This window comes from Pantherophis guttatus, chromosome 1 (assembly GCF_059756535.1).
Source record: "Pantherophis guttatus breed Tessera chromosome 1, ASM5975653v1, whole genome shotgun sequence".
NCBI lineage: Eukaryota > Metazoa > Chordata > Lepidosauria > Squamata > Colubridae > Pantherophis > Pantherophis guttatus.
In genome coordinates, this window is record NC_142063.1 from 2,089,621 (window position 1) to 2,108,024 (window position 18,404).

At 47.7% G+C, this 18,404-nt stretch overlaps 2 protein-coding genes across 5 annotated transcripts in view; both read left to right on the forward strand.

The window, feature by feature from the left end:
* Nucleotides 1-2,066, forward strand: part of ACSBG2 (acyl-CoA synthetase bubblegum family member 2) — a 38,593-nt gene extending 36,527 nt beyond the window's left edge. For both annotated transcript variants that reach the window (XM_034404333.3, XM_034404334.3), the window contains 2 exons: nucleotides 859-1,105; nucleotides 1,861-2,066. In XM_034404333.3, the coding sequence (XP_034260224.2) occupies nucleotides 859-1,105; nucleotides 1,861-1,949 (336 nt within the window). In that variant the 3' untranslated portion in view covers nucleotides 1,950-2,066. The remainder of the gene's footprint in view (nucleotides 1-858; nucleotides 1,106-1,860) is intronic.
* A 5,544-nt stretch (nucleotides 2,067-7,610) lies between these two features.
* Nucleotides 7,611-18,404, forward strand: part of RFX2 (regulatory factor X2) — a 59,266-nt gene continuing 48,472 nt past the window's right edge. Inside the window, exon 1 of one of the 3 annotated variants that reach the window (XM_087892859.1) lies at nucleotides 7,611-7,791. The gene's annotated coding sequence lies outside the window, so the exon portion shown is untranslated. The remainder of the gene's footprint in view (nucleotides 7,792-18,404) is intronic. The other 2 variants (XM_087892949.1, XM_087892893.1) reach the window with 2 other exon arrangements.

Here is an 18,404-nt window from a genome sequence, read left to right on the forward strand (position 1 = left end):
CTCAAGAGGTGCCATTCCCACCACCATCAGCTCTTTAATGATCCAAATTGGGCTTCTCAGATGTGTTTGCCAGATTCTAGAGCACTGTTTCCCTGTTTTAAGATGGGCGGACTTCCAACTCCCAGAATTTCCTAGCCAACTATGGCTGGCTGGGGAATTCTGGGAGTTGAAGTCTGCCCATCTTCAAGCTGCCATGGTTGGGGACGCAAAGAGCGGAATGAAATGGGGCGATATACAGGATCTATGGGGATCCCACTTGGCTGAGAATCTTAGTCCATCCATCTTAAAGTGGCCAAAATGGAGGAACACCGCTCTAGAAGATTGACTTGGGAGTCACCCCTTTGGGGAAGGCATGATTTGAGGGTGTCAGTTCAGATTTTTTTAAAAAAAATCACCTTTCAGAACTCTTCAGGATTTGAAAGCTTGAGGACTAGGATCTTGAATTGAAAGCTGCAATAATAGCGGGGAGTCGTTCTGCAGACAATTTCAGTCTTCTAATGCTTGGTTATTGAAGTCATAGATTCTCCCAAGGAGTTGCTTAACTTAGGATGGGGCTGATCCTATGCTGGGGGGAGGAGAAAGTTCTCCCCGCCCTTCTGTGCTCCACCAATCACTGGTGGGAAAGGATCGTTTCTGAGCGTCCAGAAATGGTCTCCAAGGGGGCAAACGTTTCTGGCCTCTGCCTTGAATTACAAACTCTTATCTTGTACTCCACATTGTCTGAATGGGTGGCTGCCCACACGACCCCTCTCAGCTACCCCCCCCTTCTGGGCAAACACTAGGGCAGGGCCAGCCGCCACCAGAGGGTGGCACTGCACCCCTTCCTATGGCCGCCCCAACGCTCCTCTGCTTTTGTAGTGCAAGGTGAACTTAGAAACAGGGATCTCGGAAGATGAACTGACACCCGAAGCTGTGGAGTTTTGCCAGAAACTGGGCAGCAAATCCACCAAAGTGTCTGACATCGTGGGGAACAAAGACGTGTTAGTGTACACCGCCATCCAGAAAGGGATCATGAAGGTCAACGATCGTGCCACCTCCAACGCTCAGAAAATCCAGAAATGGCTCCTCCTGGACAAGGACTTCTCCATCCAGGGTGGCGAACTTGGTAAGCAGCTGGCATGGCTTCCCATTCCTCCGGGGGGGGGGGGGAGTTGGTGGGCAAAGGCTGCTGGGTAGGGGGGATGTCAGATGGCGCAAGGCAGTGTTTTTGAACTTTGCTGGAGCCCTGGGGAATTCTGGGAGTTGAAACCCACCCATCTTCAAGGGGCCGAGTTTGGGGACGCAAGGAGTAGAATTGAAAGGGGATAATATACAAGATCCGTGGGGTTCAGCCCAGATTCCACTTGGCTGAGCTTAGCGGTTTCATTCAGACAGATAAGTCGTGCCCAAAGCCTTACGAGGAGAAAGGCCTGGGGATGGCGGGCGTGGTTTAAACATGCCTGCCCTAAACTTTGTCCCCCGAGATGCTGAATTAAAAGAGGAGCAGCTTCTGCTCCCTTTTCCAAACGGAGTTGTTGCATTACTCCAGGGTGGAAACTTAGCCTTGGGTGTTTCTTCAAAGATTTTAAGGCAACCACAGGAAAGTTGCCTGTCCGTCGGGGCAACCCCCAACGAGGTTCCTAGCTCTGGGTTGTCCACCATGCAGACAGCATCCACCTGGGGAGGGGGCTGGTAGCCCATCCTCATTATGTTAAGGGATCAAGGGGCATGCCCCCCTATCCCATCCCACCCATCCAAACATTGCAAGAAATTTCCTCTGGATCTCAGCTTTGCACAGCTTCAGAAAAAGTTGAAAGGGGGAGAGAGGGCAGGGTGGGGGGGCCTTCGGCATTAACGTGACCCCCTGTGTCTGCCTCCCAGGCCCAACCATGAAGCTGAAGAGGCCAGTGGTAGTGAAGATGTATCAAGAACAAATCCAACAGCTCTACTCAGACACAACGGATTTCTGAACCAGGATGCCCATCTCTCCGCCGGCCTCTGTTCAAAGTGCAGCATCTTAACCGGAGTCCTCCTGGAGGCGAGGTGCACCGTCTCTTCCCTTGATAAATGAGGTTTTTTTCAATAAAGCCGTCATCTTCTCTTGCCTTCCCCCAAGACAGGAGACTTCTCTGCACTTCGGACTCTGGCTGTGCTGGTGGCAGGCCTCAGGATGACCTTCGCTGGCTGTTTTGACCTCAGTGTCCCTCTTCCCAAAATGAATGTACCAACCTCAGGGTTCTCAGGATTTCTCTTCTTTCTTTCTTTCTTTCTTTCTTTCTTTCTTTCTTTCTTTCTTTCTTTCTTTCTTTCTTTCTTTCTTTCTCTGTCTGTCTTTTATCCTTCCTTCTCCCTCCCTTCCTTCTTCCTCCCTCTCCCCCCTCTCTCTTTTTACCAAAGGAAAACATTGCAGCTATGCCACAGACTGGGTGAACACTATGTGTTCTTGCGATGGGGTAGCTCGTTGGGCGAGTCTTTGCATGGGTCACTTTTTCTCCTTCCACAGACGGCTGGTGTCCGTGCTGCACACACACTGGCAACGTTTCTTCCTGCAAGGAAGTCTGGCACACTTAAATGTCCTCTCGTTGTTTTTACTTGGGGTTGGGGTGGGGGGGTGTTACATAGCAAGGTTCAACTTCAGAGCAGATCATGGGCTCCATTTTGCCCCTCTTGTGCCAGGGGGGACAGTGGGGAAGGAAGGAATGGGCAGAAATCTCCCTTACCTTGTTCACCAGTGTCTTGAGAACACTTTTGGGAACCTGGGTGAGCACCCAACTTAGGGTTCAGCCAAATTTTAACCTGCACTTGTTCTACATAGAACCGAAGACTTAAATTCCAGCCGAATTATATCGTGGCGGGGAGGGAGGGTGTTAGGCTCCTCAGCTGTGCCTGCTCCCCATTAAATCTACGTAAAATTGCAAGTACTGCTCTGGATTCAAAAACCAAATTGTGTAGAAGAGCCAAAAATGTGTCCTTGTGAATTTGAGCTGCTTTTCGGTGCAAAAGAGGGGATTATTTAATGTTGACGTTTGGTAAAAATTACAGTGAAGAGGCAACGCGGGGGGAGGGGGTGTCTTAAAGGAAGCGCGGGGTGCAATCATGGATTATAATTTTTAATCGTGTGAGCTAAACCAAATCACTTTTAACTTCTAGTATAAACATGAGGGGAGGGGGCATATTTGATAAAGGTTAATGGCTGCTCTGTTTTTGTGGGAAGACTTAAAAGACCGCCAGAGCGGTCGTCTCTTCTCCCTGTAAATGTGATAATAGGAGTTCCCTGTATTTATGAATTGGGTGCGAAGAAAACGTGTCTTAAGGAATCAAATGTGATCAATTTGTCCATTTTTATTAGGAGTGTTTTTTCTTAAAAGTGTTTTCAAGGCCGTCCAAAGCTGGGGATGGTCACCACATATTGTAACAAGGTCTGTAAGTTTAAATATCTTTTTTTTTTTTTGCAAAATATGCAGATGTTGGCTTAGAGCTTTAAAGACTCACCTTTTCCTTGCAAACGTGGTTATGTTACGTTGAGCTTTGAAGTTCGCCTTCCCTGACTTAGCGTTGCCTCAAATTTTGGGGTCCAGCTTCTTGATCTTCCAGCTTCTCTTAAGCAGAGTCCCAGGAAATCAGGACGCAAAAGCCAGGGGTGGCTGGGGGGGAAAAAAGACATTTTAAGTAGAAATTCTACATATTTTTCCACCCATCTGTTTCAGGGCATGCTGTTCTTTATGTGGTCCCAGGTTTTGTCTAAAGCCTTTTTGAATCATGACAGGAAAATATTTCGGAATAAAAAAAGATGCAAGCTAAAAACCGGTCTGGAGTGTCTTTGTGGCCTCTCTCGAGGATGTCCCGGGTGAACTTCTGCCTGCAGCCAACACAGCCCCGCAGGAATGTTGTGGCAGGCTAAGCTGGACCTCGGTGTAACCTTCCCTTTGGGGATTGCTCCCCATGGGCCTTGCAGGCCGTAAAACACCACAAGCCCCGCAAAACCATGGTTAATGGGACAGGCAGAAGGCTCACAGGAGTGCTGTAAAGTGCTGTGAAGCGGTTCATTTAGTGACCGTTCAAAGTTACAACGGCACTGAAAAAAGATTTAGAATAACCTTATTGTCATTTTAAATGTACACTAATCGGAATACCTTAAAATGAAATTTTGTTCCGTACAGCTTTCAAAGGGTCACCACCTCCAAGACACTACATAAACATGACACGTGTGTGTGTGTGTGCGCACACACATATTTATTTATTATTTATTTTATTTTATTTAAATTTTTATACCGCCCTTCTCCCGAGGAACTCAGGACGGTGCACAGCCAACAATAAAACACATATATCCATAAAATTTAAAAAAACAGTTTAAAAACATATTAAATAATTTGGCCCCAATATTATTAAAAATTAAAACAAACCATTAAAATTCATGTGTAAGCCAGCCCAGCTTGTTGAAACAATAACGTCTTGAGGGCACGGTGAAAGGCGCGTAGGTCAGGGATCATCCGTATCTCCGGGGGGAGCTCATTCCAAAGGGCAGGTGCCCCCACAGAGAAGGCCCTCCCCCTGGGGGTCGCCAGTCGACATTGTTTGACCGACGGCACCCTGAGGAGCCCCTCTCTGTGGGAGCGTATTGGCCGGTGGGAGACTATCGGTGGCAGAAGGCGATCTTGTAAGTACCCAGGTCCTCAGCCATGGAGCGCTTTAAAGGTGGTGACAAGCACTTTGAATCGCACCCGGAAGACCACCGGGAGCCAGTGCAGCTCGTGCAGGAGGGGTGTTACATGGGTGCGCCGTGTTGCACCCATAACCACCCGCGTGGCCGCATTCTGGACCAGTTGGAACCTCTGAGTGCCCTTCAAGGGGAGCCCCATGTAGAGAGCATTACAGTAGTCCAGACGGGAAATGACGAGGGCATGAGTGACTGTGCGCAGGGAGTCCCAATGCAGAAAGGGACGCAACTGGTGAATCAGGCGAATCTGATAAAAGGCCCCCCTGGCCACAGCCGTCACATGATCTTCTAGAGACAGCCGTGTATCCAGGAGGACACCCAAGTTGCGAGCCCCCTCTGAGGGGGCCAAAATCTCACCCCCAATAGTCAGCGATGGAACCAGCTGGCTATAACGGGACGCCGGAAACCACAGCCACTCGGTCTTGGAAGGGTTGAGTCTGAGCCTGTTTCTCCCCATCTAGATCCGCACGGCCTCCAGGCACTGAGACATCACGTCAAGGGCATCATTGGGGTTAGTTAGTTTATTAAACTTCTATACTGCCCTTCTCCCGAAGGACTCAGGGCGGTGTACAGCCATGTTAAAACACACATAAACTCACAAAATTTAAAAACAATTTAAAGCGAATATATAAAATTTGGCCCACAATGTTAAAAATTGACAAACAACCAAATTTAAAATTCATATTCTAAGCCAGCCAGGCCTGTTGGAACAAAAGAGTCTTAAGGGCACGGCGAAAGGTATGAAGGTCGGGGTGGTCCAGGGTGGAGATGTACAGCTGCGTGTCATCAGCGTACTGATGGTACTTCACCCCGAAACCACGGATGATCTCACCCAGTGGCTTCACATAAATGTTGAACAGGAGGGGCGAGAGGACCGACCCCTGTGGCACCCCACACACGAGGCACCTCGAGGTCGATCTCTGTCCCCCTGCCAACACAGACTGCATATGGTCAGAGAGGAAGGAGGAGAACCACCGCAACACGGTGCCCCCCACCCCTAACTCTTCCAACCGGCGCAGCATGATACCATGGTCGATGGTATCAAAAGCCGCTGAGAGATCTAATAGGACCAGGACAGAGGAGCAACCCCTGTCCCACATGTATGTCATTTTAACAACCCCATAACCCCTTGCTGGGTGAAGTCTAGGCAACTGAATGGAGCTGAGTGTTTACTGGCCGGATGCCCTTCCTATCGCCAATGCGGAGTTTTGTTCAGCAGATACACTCTCATTGTATTGATTTTAATTGAAATGTTTTAAATTATGGGCCAAATTTTATTTAATTATTTTAAATCTATTTTAACTTTTGTGTATGAATGTTTTATATTTGGCTGTTCACCGCCCTGAGTCCGGAAGGAGAAGGGCGGTATAGAAATCTGAAAAATAAATAAATAAATTGTGCTCAGAGAAATATCTACCTCTGTCTAGGATTGAACTCACAGCCTCCTGATTGTGAGGCGAGAGCTCCACCTCTAGGCCACTGCACTAGTTGTGTGTGTGTATGTGTGTGTGTGTGTAAATATGCATATACCCACATATATGACACATAACACAGTCTAGTTTGGATGTAAAAGTGACATGACTATTTTTCACACTAAGGACTTTTGTAGCATCCCCATGATCATGTGAACAAAATTCAGACCTCTGGCAACTGACTCGTACTTCCAACCGTTGCTGTGTCTCAAAGTCAAGTGGATCCCCTTTTGCAACTTTTAGACAATCCAAAATCCACGGGGGAAGCCAGATTCACTTAGCAACCCCATTACTAACATCTCGACTGTGGTGATTCACTTAACAACCATGGCAAGGAAGTAAAGCTCGCAAAACTCGCTTCACAAATGTCTCACTTAGCAACTAATTTCATAATTTAGCTCAGTTGTGGTTGTAAGTTGAGGACTACCTGTATAAGTATATAAGTATAACCTCACAGGTTTTTTAAGAGGCTAGTCACTTATCTGAAATGATATAGGTTCTCCTGCTTGAGCAGGGGGCTGGACTAGAAGACCTCCAAGGTCCCTTCCACCTCTATTCCCTATTCTAAGTCTAAGCACTATTGCTATCGATCCAGGCCAGCCATGTCCCCCCCCCAAAAAAGAAGCTGGTATGGCAGTTAAACATTAATCCCAAAGTTGCTTTTTTCAAGAGGCAACTGGACTTTTTTTGGGGGGGGGGGTTCCTTGAAGACGTTTCGCTTCTCCTCCAAGAAGCTTCTTCAGCTCTGACTGTCTTATAGAGCTGAAGAAGCTTCTCGGATATGAAGCGAAACCTCTTCAAGGAAACACACACACACCCTAAAAAAAAAGTCCAGTTGCCTCTCGGGGGAAAAAAAAAATGCACCTTTGGGACAACTTAATTTTAGGTTCTATTTAATTGGGCCAAACTATGTTATAATAATAATCTTAATTAGCAATTTTATGATGTTTGTGTATCTACATTTTTCTGGACTGTACACCGCCTTGAGTCCTACGGGAGAAAGGCGGTATAGAAATATAATAAATAAATAAATAAATAAACCGCAATCTGGATGGCGGACAACCTCCATAAAACATGAAGTCCCATCATCCCCAGCTGATTTTTTTTTTAATTTTTTAATTTGATTTATAAATAAATCAATGGATCATGAATGGATAATATAGGCCTGCTGTGCTTCCCCCCCCCTCCATGGGGGCCCTTTAAAAGCAGCAAAAAAAGTATTTCTCTTAGGCGCTCTGCACATGCCCCAGAAACCCACAGCACCCGCCCCTCCCCCTCCCCCGCATTCTCCTCAGGCGCTTTCGCGCCAAAACGCGCGGCAACCGCCGGCCCCGCCTCCTCCTCCTCCCCCCCGCCCGCCTTTGGACAACCGCCCAATCGGAGCGAGCCGAAGGCGGGGCGGGGTGGGGGGAACCGCCCGGAGGGGCGTGGCCGCTGACGTCACGGGGCAGGCTAGCAACAGTTGCCTCGAAACCCCCGCGCGAGGAGGCGCCATAGTGACCGTAGCCCTGGAGACGGTTACTTGCCAACGGGAGCCGCCGCCGCCGCCGGCGCCGCCTGCACCCCGGGCCGCCGGAACCCAGCGCAGCCCCGCAGGGAGCCCTGGAGCCTCGGGGAGGCCCGGTAAGTTCCCTCCGCCGACTCGGGACTCCGAAGCGCTCCCGGAGTTCCGGGATGTTGGGCTGGTGGGAGGGGTGGGGGGGGGTAATAGGAGGCCGCGTTAATCCGGAGTGACTCCGGAGGAAGTTTGCAAGAGGTGGAGGAAGGGAAGGTCCGGCGGGGCGGTTGAGGGGCGGGGTAGCCGCCCCACCCACCCACCTCCAATGAGGGGACCACCTGTTGCGCCCCCTTCCTTTCCCCCTCCCCCTTGTTTGCAAGCTTTCCCTAAAGGGGGGTCCCCCCCACCCCTTAATTTTGGTGGGGGGGCGATTAGACTGAGTTTGGGGGGTCACCTGGACGGTGTTTCCCAAGCTCAGCAACTTTTAAGATGGGCGGACTTCAACTCCCAGAATTCCCCAGCCAGCTTTGCTGGCTGGGGAATTCTGGGAGTTGAAGTCCGCCCATCTTAAAAGTTGCTGAGCGATACTTTTTCCCCCCAAACTGTTTTGCTCCATGACCCTCCTGGACTCCCAAAGCCCCTGGGGTTTTTTGGGGGTGGGGTGGGGGAGGAAGTGAGTTTTCCTCTTTCCTGCACCTTTCTTGCCTTTGCACATTAGGATGGGTGACAAGTGGTGGTGGTGGGGGGGCAGTCTGGGGAATGACCTCCTCGCGTGGGAGACTGGTGCCAGAGCCCGGTTTGGCTTGGCAGGGAAATGACACAAACCGTGTTTGAATTTGCGAGCTGTCAAGGGATCTCTTTGCTTTCTTGCTAGGGCTGAGTCTGGTGGGGAGGTGCAGAGGGAGGAAGGAAGGAAGGAAGGAGATAGGGAGGGGGAGGAATGGAGGAAGAAAGGAAGGAGATAGGGACGGAGATAGGAAGACAAAGGAAGGAAAGAAAGAAAGGAAAGGGAGGGACGGAGGAAAGTTGGAAAGAAGGAAAGAGAAGGGAAGGGAAAGAAGAAAGAAAAAGAAAGAAGCAGAGAGGGAAGCAAAGGAAAAGAAAGAACGGAAGGAAAGGGAGGGAAGGAAGGAGATGGGGAGGGAGATAGGAAGACGAAGGAAGGAAAGAAAGAAAGGAAAGGGAGGGACGGAGGAAAGTTGGAAAGAAGGAAAGAGAAGGGAAGGGAAAGAAGAAAGAAAAAGAAAGAAGCAGAGAGGGAAGCAAAGGAAAAGAAAGAACGGAAGGAAAGGGAGGGAGGAAAGTTGGAATGAAGGAAAGAGAAAGGAAGGGAAAGAAGAAAGAAAAGGAAAGAAGCAAAAAGAAAGAAAGAAAGAAAGAAAGAAAGAAAGAAAGAAAGAAAGAAAGAAAGAAAGAAAGAAAGAAAATTAATTCTCTGGCATTCTTGCATTGCTGTTTGTGGCTGGGACTTTTCCATTTCTGGGGTTTTTACCACCTGGCTCCTCTGGAAGGGAGGCTGGGAAATCAAGACGGGACTTGGTTTGCGGTGCAGATCCCGGTGTAATTCCTTCCAGGCAGCCAAAGGGTCTTGGCCAGAGCCGGCCAGATCTATTTAAAACATCCCCTCCCCTCTCAAATGCCAGCACTCTTCAAATCTGGCTGACATTCCTGCTGGAGCTGACTTCTGTCTGGCTTGGCGTGCCAGGACTTGCTGCTGCCTCCTCCCTCGACTCGGCGCTGGAAGATTAGATTTCACATAAGCCGAACCCGGCCTTCCTTTTCCATTGCATGCTGGGCTGATCCTTGTCTGTCTCTCTCTCTCTCTTTCTCTCTTTCCCTGAAATTGAACCAGAGGGGAGCAGGAAAAGGGCGAGCCCGCTCGGCCTCGGGGATTTGGAGAACGGACGAGCTCTGGATGAGCTTTGAGCCACTTTGCAAACATTTGGAAGTGAACTTAGTGGCGTGACGCAGATTGACATGATGCAAGGAGAAGGACGAGAGGAGGGCGGTTGGGGGGGGGGGAAGAAAGGCTGACGGTGCTCTTTGCTGCCTTTCCTGATAAAGCTACTCTCCGTTGTGTGAATGATAAGAGCATTTATGACAGCAAAGTCAGGTTATCTGTCCATAAGACACACCCACACTCCACCACCACAGATGATCAAAGCCAGTCTCAGGAAACTGAGATAACGTTCCCTGTTGTTGTTTTTCTTTTTGCCGAATCTTCCTTTTTAGTCGATTTTAGTTTGTTTTCATCCAGACGAGGAAACTGACAGCTTGGGAGCAACAGGTCCCGTTTGGGCCTAAGGCTGACTTCTTCCTCTGCTTATTAACCCGAGATGCAATTGGCCGGACACGTTTATGGTGTTCGTGGTTTACTGTTTATGGTTACTGTTCTCAGCATGCAATTAAAAAGAGGCACATGGGCCAGAGTTAAGAGGCCTAATCAGAATAGAGCTGGAAGGGAGCTTGGAGGTCTTCTAGTCCATCCCCCTGTTAAAGCAGGAGACTATAGCATTTCAGAGAGGTGACCTCCAGCCTTTTCTTAAGTACATTTTTCTAGCCAGTTAGAAATCCATCTGGCGGTGATGCTGTCTAGCCCACATTTTCCTAGCTTACCGAGAAATAGGTTGTGGTCTACTCTGTCGAATGCCTTGCTGAAGTCTAAGTCTACTATCTCCACAGCGTTTCGCTGGTCTACGAATTGAGTCACTTTGTCAAAGGATGAAATGAGATTGGGGGGCACGACCAACCCCTGCGGGCTCCTAGTTACATCTTTATTTGTTTCTAGGTCTTCACAAATCTGTTTATTGATTCTTTTGTCCCCAGTATCTGCCCAGGCAGTTTTTTAAAGTGTTTTTTTTTAAGTGCCGTGTCCTAAATGGCAGCCCGGTGAGCAAAGCAGGCTGACACCCACTTCAAACCCAATTAAGGGAAGTTTGTTTGATAAGGCCATTAAATTTAAAGAGGACGGGAGAAAAGCTTTGATGCCACGCTGGAAAGCCCGTCCTTTTCTCTGCCCGCCCTTGCCTCATCCGGACCACAACACCCGCTTCCCTTAAATGTCCGCTGCCTTCATTTCGCTGGGGTGCCAACTCAGCTCTTCCCTTCGTTGTCCTGCCGTGGCTGGCAAGTCTCTTCCGTGCAAAAATGGGGAAATGCAGCGTCACAGCCCTGGTGTTGCAACAGGCAGGCCTCTTCCTCCTCCTCCCCCTTTTTGCTTTCTGCAGTAAAGTTTCTTCCAGGGCTGTGGGGAGCGGGGGGGGGGGATGTTTTCACTCTTGCATGGCCTGGAGAGACCTGGGTCTCATTGCTATCTTGACGCTTCCTGGCCGATGTTTTTGCTTTCACTTTGTAAAGCCCTGCCTGAAGTACATCCGGGTCGGAGGGCCGGTCCAGACCTTGGAAGCTGCAAATTTTAGATCCCAAGAAGTAGAATAACAGAGGTGGAAGGGACCCTTGGAGATCTTCTACTCCAACCTTCTTCTCCAGCAGGAGACCCTACACCAGTGATGGCTAACCTTTTTGCTGTTGCGTGCCAAAAGCAGACGTAGCGAGGGGGGTCGTGCGTGCCCACACCCATAATTCAATGCCCCTCCGTGGCCCACCCACCCCCACACATGCGTGTGCAACCCCCCTGCACTCCCCCCGCTTTTGACACACGATGGCAAAAAGGTTATCGGTGGGCCCAGTAGGCCCGTTTTTCACCCTCCCCAGGCTCCAGAGGCTTTTTTGGAGCCTTGGGAGGGCGAAAACGGCCTTTCCCCCCCCCAAGGCCTTCCAGAGGCCAGAAACGATCCATTTCCTGACTTCCAGTGGGCCCAGAAGGCCTGAAAATCAGCTGGCTGGCATGCACATGTGCGCTGGAGTTAAGCTAGGGCAATGCTCAGGTGCCCACAGATATGGCTCTGCGTGCCACCTATGGCACACGTGCCATCATAGGTTCGCCATCATGGCCCTACACCCTTTAGGTCAGAGGTCTTCAAACTTGGCAGCTTTAAGACTTGTGGACTTCAACTCCCAGAATTCTCCAGCCAGCTATGCTATGTCCTCAGGGTCACTTTGGAGCTGCTGAAAGGACGGTGTTCTAGACTGGAGGTAGATGATGTCGTCAGCCGTTCCAAGAAGGCTCCACATCCATTGGCACCACTCAGGTGACCCTGAGGACACAGACAAACCCCCAAGTGGCCTCAACGGCTCTCTAAAAAGGATGCAAATGACCAGCTGTCTGCAAGGAGTAGAAATCCTTCCGTTCCCCACCATCCAGTCGGAGCTGAAGAAGCTTCCTGGATGAGAAACAAAATGTCTTCAAAGAAAAACTAAAAAAAGTCCAGCTGCCTCTTGAAAAAGCACCTTTGGGACAACCAGGACCTGGAGGACTGAGATTCTCCATAGACTCTGAGCAGACATTCCATTACCAAACTAGGTAACATCATCAGTTCTAGAAGGGAGTGGAGTTTGTTCTCAGTTTGTATCCTGGTGGCTTTGCCCTGTCGGGGTTGGTCGTAGAGATTCTTTGGTTGGGCTGTTTACTGTTGGCTTGTTCGGCAGTTCCTTGATTAGGATACTGTTTAACAGAATAAGAGAGTTGGAAGGGACCTTGGAGGTCTTCTAGTCCAACCCCCTGCTCAAACAGGATCCCCTATACCATGTCAGACAAATGGTTGTCCAATCTCTTCTTAAAAACTTCCAGTGTTGCAGCTTCCACAACTAATAGAGGCAAGTTGTTCCACTGGTTAATTGTTCTCACTGTCAGGAAATGTTGGTCTAATGTCTGGTTGTTAGTCTGATGTTAATCTTGGAGTTAATCTATGCTCATCTGGGTGCTGATTGCTGGCGGGGAGGTGTTTTTGTTCCCTTTTTGGCTCGTTGACGGTCTCTCTTGCATAGTATAAAGATATTGTTTATTTCTATGTGTTTGTTGATGGCCGATTTGTCTGAGTGCCAGGCTTCGAGGAATTCCCTGGCGTTTTTGGACTTGGCTTGGTCCAGGATGGTCATATGGTTAAGTCTGTCCATATGTTGTAAAATTAAAGAGTTTTCCTCATGTCTTCCGACTGCTAGTTGGCGCTCATGGATGTCTTCTGCCAGGCTTTTGCCTGTTTGTCCTACATATTGGCTGTTGCAGTCATTACACTATATCTTATAGATGAGTCTTTGTTTTTTAATTCTGGGGCTGCTGTGACTTTTGGTCTTGCTTAGGTTATTGTGAAGGGCTGCGGTTGGCTTGTCTGGGACGCTGATTCTATGTGGTTGTAGTAGTAGATGTTCGTGATGCCCAGCTGGCAGTGGTTTTATTTTGTTTTTTTGTTTAGGGCTTGGGTAGGTTGTCCTGTCTTGGGTTGAGTCAGGCACTTTTTGATAAAGTTGTGTGGAGATCCACTGTGTTGCAGTGGTGAAATTTTTTTACTACCGGTTCTGTGGGTGTGGCTTCGTGGGTGTGGCAAGGGAAGGATATTGCAAAATCTCCATTCCCACCCCACTCTGGGACCAGCCAGAGGTGTTATTTGCCGGTTCTCTGAACTGCTCAAACTTTCCGCTACCGGTTCTGCAGAACCTGCTGGATTTCACCCCTGCTGTATTGGAAGATGTTATATAGACACTCTCTTTCTTTGTTCTGCTGTTCAGGGGTTCTGCAGAGAGTTTGTGCACAAATTGATGAGAACACTCAGAGAACATCAGGACCCCCACAGTCCTGAACCACCAAGTTCAGAGAGCACCAAGGACCCAGTCGTCATCCTCCTCCTCCTCCTCTTCTCTTTCTCCTCCACCTCCTCCTCTCCTCCTCTTTCTCCTTCCAGCACTGATGATGTTACCTAGTTGGGTCATGAAACATCTGCAAGAAAACCACCAAGCTCAGAGACCACCCAGGACAACCCCCCCACTCACCCAGCCATGGAATGGTTCTCTCCTTCTGAAGCCATGACATCAGGGGTGCGTTCTAGATTTTTTTTACTACCGGTTCTGTGGGCGTGGCTTATTTTGTGGGCATGGCTTGATGATCATGTGACAATTCTTTAGGATTTAGCAGAGGTACTGGTCTACCAGGCTTTTAACTGCTTGCAGAGCTGTACCGGTCTACCCATTTGTTCTTGGAGTGTTCCGGTCTACTCATTTGTTTTCTTTTAACACTGATCAGCTGTAGGGCGGCAAGAGTTTAAACAGTTTTTTTCCTTCTAGCCGATCAGCTGGGACTCAGGAGGCAGCAATAGATTGGGGGTGGGGCCAAATAAAAGGTAAGAATAACATGGGGGGCAGGGGGCAGAACCGGTTCGGTGACGTCATATTGTCACCGCTACCAGCTCGGCGGAACCGGGAGGAACCCACCACTGCCTGACATCCACCCAGAATGAGTTGCTGAATTTCTGTTGTGGTTTCCAGGCAGAAGAAGTCAAATGCACCAAGCTCCCAAGGGAACTCAAATTTTGCCTCTGCCTTCCCCAGTGAGGACAGCCGTAGGTCAAGAGACTAAATTCTTATTTCAATATTGGGGCAGCCCCAAGGCATGGAGGGAAACCCAGAGCAAAGGCCCAGGCCTCAGGTGTCTGAATAAGGGGGTGACTTCCAAAGGACATTAAGAAGCCCCTCCAGAACATTTGTTTTTGGGCCGCATTGCTTGTCCAGGAGGTCCTTTCTGGATCTCACCTGGAGAGGCCATGACATATAAACCAAATCAACCACTCACCTGCGGGGGTGTCAAATCATGAAATACCTCAAGAAGGGATCTGTACTTTCGTAAGTCTCTCTTGTGAGATCTTTGCTGCTCTCTGAGCTTGGTGGTTTCCTTGCAGACGTTTCATGACCCAACTAGGTAACATATGTAGGACAAACAGAGCCTTGGTAGTACAGTAGTCTAAGGCACCCTGTTATTAAGCTGGTTATTAAGACCAGCTGCCTGAAATTACTGCAGGTTCGAATCTCTCCAAGGCTCAAGGTTGACTCAGCCTTCCATCCTTTCTAAGGTAGGTAAATTGAGGACCCAGTTGTGGGGGCAATAAGCTGACTTTGTATAAATATATACAAAAAGTATGAAGGCTATTGCTTAACGCATTGTAAACCGCCCTGAGTCTCCAGAGAAGGGCGGCATATAAATCAAATTAAAAAAAACAAAAAACCATCATCAGTGCTAGAAGGAGAAAGAGGAGGAGGTGGAGGAGAAAAAAGAAGAGGAAGAGGAGGAGGACGATGACGACTGGGTCCTTGGTACTCTCTGAACTTGGTGGTTTCCTTGCAGGCGTTTCATGACCCAACTAGTTAACATCATCAGTGCTAGAAGGAGAAAGAGGAGAGGAGGAGGTGGAGGAGGAAGAGAAGAGGAGGAGGAAGAGGACTGTGGGGTCCTTGGTGCTTTTTCAGACCTTTTATGACCCAACTAGCTAACATCATCCACTCTAGAAGTCTCTTTTTTCCCCCTGTCAGTTCCCCTCCCCCTTTTCTTGCCTACATAAAGGTGAAAAGCTCATCCTTATGACAAAAGGCAGAAGGGTTGTTTTTTTTTTCCTGCTTGGTGTTTGTTTCATTTTTTATTTTATTTTATTTATTTATCCAACTTAAGAGACCTCCCATTTTGCCCTTGAGTGACTTCGGACAGCGTACGATTAAAACCAAACAAACCACGTGAAAGGCAAAATCAAAAGAGGAGAACGGATCCCAGCCTCTTCTAAGGCTGGACTCAAAAGAACGCCTTGGATGAGACTTACTCCTTGGTGGACACGCAGCGTAAGCTTCGCCTGCGTCTTTTGCAGCCTTGAGGGGTAACATGGTTTATCACTTAAAAGCCATTAAGAAAGCTAGACCATCATCCTGCCTCCGCCTAGTTCTCTTCAAAGAGCGCACTGGGGGGGTTTTTTTTAGAGCAATCAAACCTTTGAATTTGAATGTAATTGCGCCTGAATCTAACTCTTATCATTAAGTAATTATAATTTAATACGAACACCTCCTATGGCACGTACTAACTTTTCCTTTTTGTGTCATTTGAAACATTACAGTCTGATGGATCCGACTCTCCACGCTTCAAAAAGAGAGAGGGAGGGAGGGAGGGAGAGAGAGAGAGAGAGAGAGAGAGAGAGAGAGATGGCTAGATAGAATAGATAGATACAATAGATGGACAAACAGATACAATGGATAGTATGTATACATGGATGATATATTAGATAGATACATAGCTGGATGGTAGGTAGGTAGATTGATAGATGATAGACAGTAGATAGATACCGTGTTTCCCTGAATGTAAGACGCTGTCTTATATTTTTGTTGAACCCTGAAATAAGTGCTTGGCCTTATTGCCATGCGCTTAAAAGTCCGATTGGGCTTTTTATCAGGGGATGTCTTATTTTGGGGGAAACAGGGTAGACAGATAGATAGATAGATAGATAGATAAATAGATAGATAGATAGATAGATAGATAGATAGATAGATAGATAGATAGATAGATAGATAGATAGATAGATAGAATGAGAATCGAAATAGAGCTGGAAGGGACCTTGGAGGTCTTCTAGTCCAACCCCCTGCCCAAGCAGGAGACCCCTATACCAGGCGTGGGCAAATGTGGCTCTTTTACAACCTGTGGACTTCAACTCCCAGAATTCCTGAGAGTTGAAGTCCACAGGTTGTAAAAGAGCCACATTTGCCCTGTACCATTTCAGACAAGTGGCTGTCCAGTCTCTTCTTAAAAACCGCCAGTGGTGAAGCACCCACAACTTCTGAAGGCAACCTTGAGCAGGTCCGGATCGAACTGCTGGCAGCAGTCAGTCAGTAGAAGTAGCCTGCAGTACCGCATTATAACCACTGCTGCCACCTAGATAGAGAGAGAGAGAAAGACGGCAGACAGACATTGGATCTGTCCTACTCTCCTGAGTGGAAACTTGCCCCGTTTGAGGAGGACTTGCTCCATCCCTAACGTCGGAAGCCTCTCGGGGGCTTTAACAAAAATTAATTAATTTAATAATAATAATAATAATAATAATAATAATAATAATAATAATAATAATAATAATAATAATAATAATAATAACAACCTTTATTGTCATTGTACATCATGTATACAACAAAATTGGTTTGGCCTCTACTGGTGCAATCCATAACAGAAAATATGAGACAATACAGTTCCCAATTTATACAAGTAATTGGGGAAAGAAAAAAACCAGTCATACGCAGGGTGGATTTGATTTAAATCGAGTTGATTTAAATCCCAATTTAAATCATGATTTAAATCACTAGTAAAAAGGCTCGATTTAAATCAACTCGATTTAAATCATAATTTTTAAAGAGCAACTGTCATCTCTGCTACTCCTTTGACCCGCTGTTGACTCACCGATAGTCCCAGGGTTGCAGAATATACAGCCTCCTGCTACGTAACTAAGCTCCGTTTCATGCTGAATGAACTAAATTATTTATGTATCTTAAATAGAAAACTATCTTACGATAGATTTTTACCCCAAAAGTTTTTTATTAAAATAAATTCGACTTAAATCAAAAAAATCCGATTTAAATCAAAGAAATCTGATTTTTTTTTTTATCATTGATTTTTATCCACCCTGGTCATACGTTTCCATATGTACGTGGAGTGATTGTGATTGTGTTTAGGAGCCCAGGGGTAGAAGCTTTTTTTAAACCTGCTTGTCCGGCTGGCTAAGCTTCGGTGTCTTCTGCCCGATGGTAAAAGTGAAAAGAGACACTGGCCAGGGTGGGAAACATTCCTAAGTATCTCCCTTATTCTGCTGAGACAGAGAGACCTGGCGATGTCATCAGAGGTGACATTCAGCCATTCTGGCGAACCGGTCGTGGCAGGCCCATCTGCATCCCGTCCTACATCGCTGTGTTTTTGACGCTGCATGCATGTGAGGACAGCACACACGAGCGAATTGCTGTGTTGTTTGACGTCACATGTGTGTGCGGATGGCGCGCGCGAGCTTACATTTTCGGTGCTGGGCGAACCTGTTGCTACAGTATTTGAATCCCACCTCTGGATGTCATCCAGTGGTGTTAGGGGGCAACCAATTGTTTCCTATGCCAAATTAATCACTCTCTGTAGAGCTTTCCTGTCCGCGGCTGTTCACCAGCATACCCAGTGGTGGGTTCCTCCCGGTTCCGCCGAGCCGGTAGCGGTGACGATATGACGTCACTGAACCGGTTCTGCCCGCCCCCCACCCCCATGCATTATTCTTACCTTTTATTTGGCCCCACCCGCAATCTATTGCTGCGTCCTGAGCAGGGTGGATTTGATTTAAATTGAGTTGATTTAAATCATGATTTAAATCACTAGTAAAAAGACTTGATTTAAATCAACTCGATTTAAATCATAATTTTTAAAGAGCAGCTGTCATCTCTGCTACTCCTTTGACCCGCTGTTGACTCACCGATAGTCCCAGGGTTGCAGAATATACAGCCTCCTGCTACATAACTAAGCTCCATTTCAGGCTGAATAAACTAAATTATTTATGTATCTTAAATAGAAAACTATCTTACAATAGATTTTTACCCCAAAAGTTTTTTATTGAAATAAATAAGAGCCTTGGTAGTACAGGGGTCTAAGGCACCCTGTTATTAAGCTGGTTATTAAGACCAGCTGCCTGCAATTACTGCAGGGTTCGAATCTCTCCAAGGCTCAAGGTTGACTCAGCCTTCCATCCTTTCTAAGGTAGGTAAAATGAGGACCCAGTTTGTGGGGGCAATAAGCTGACTTTGTATAAATATACAAAAGGATGAAGGCTATTGCTGAGCACATTGTAAGCCGCCCTGA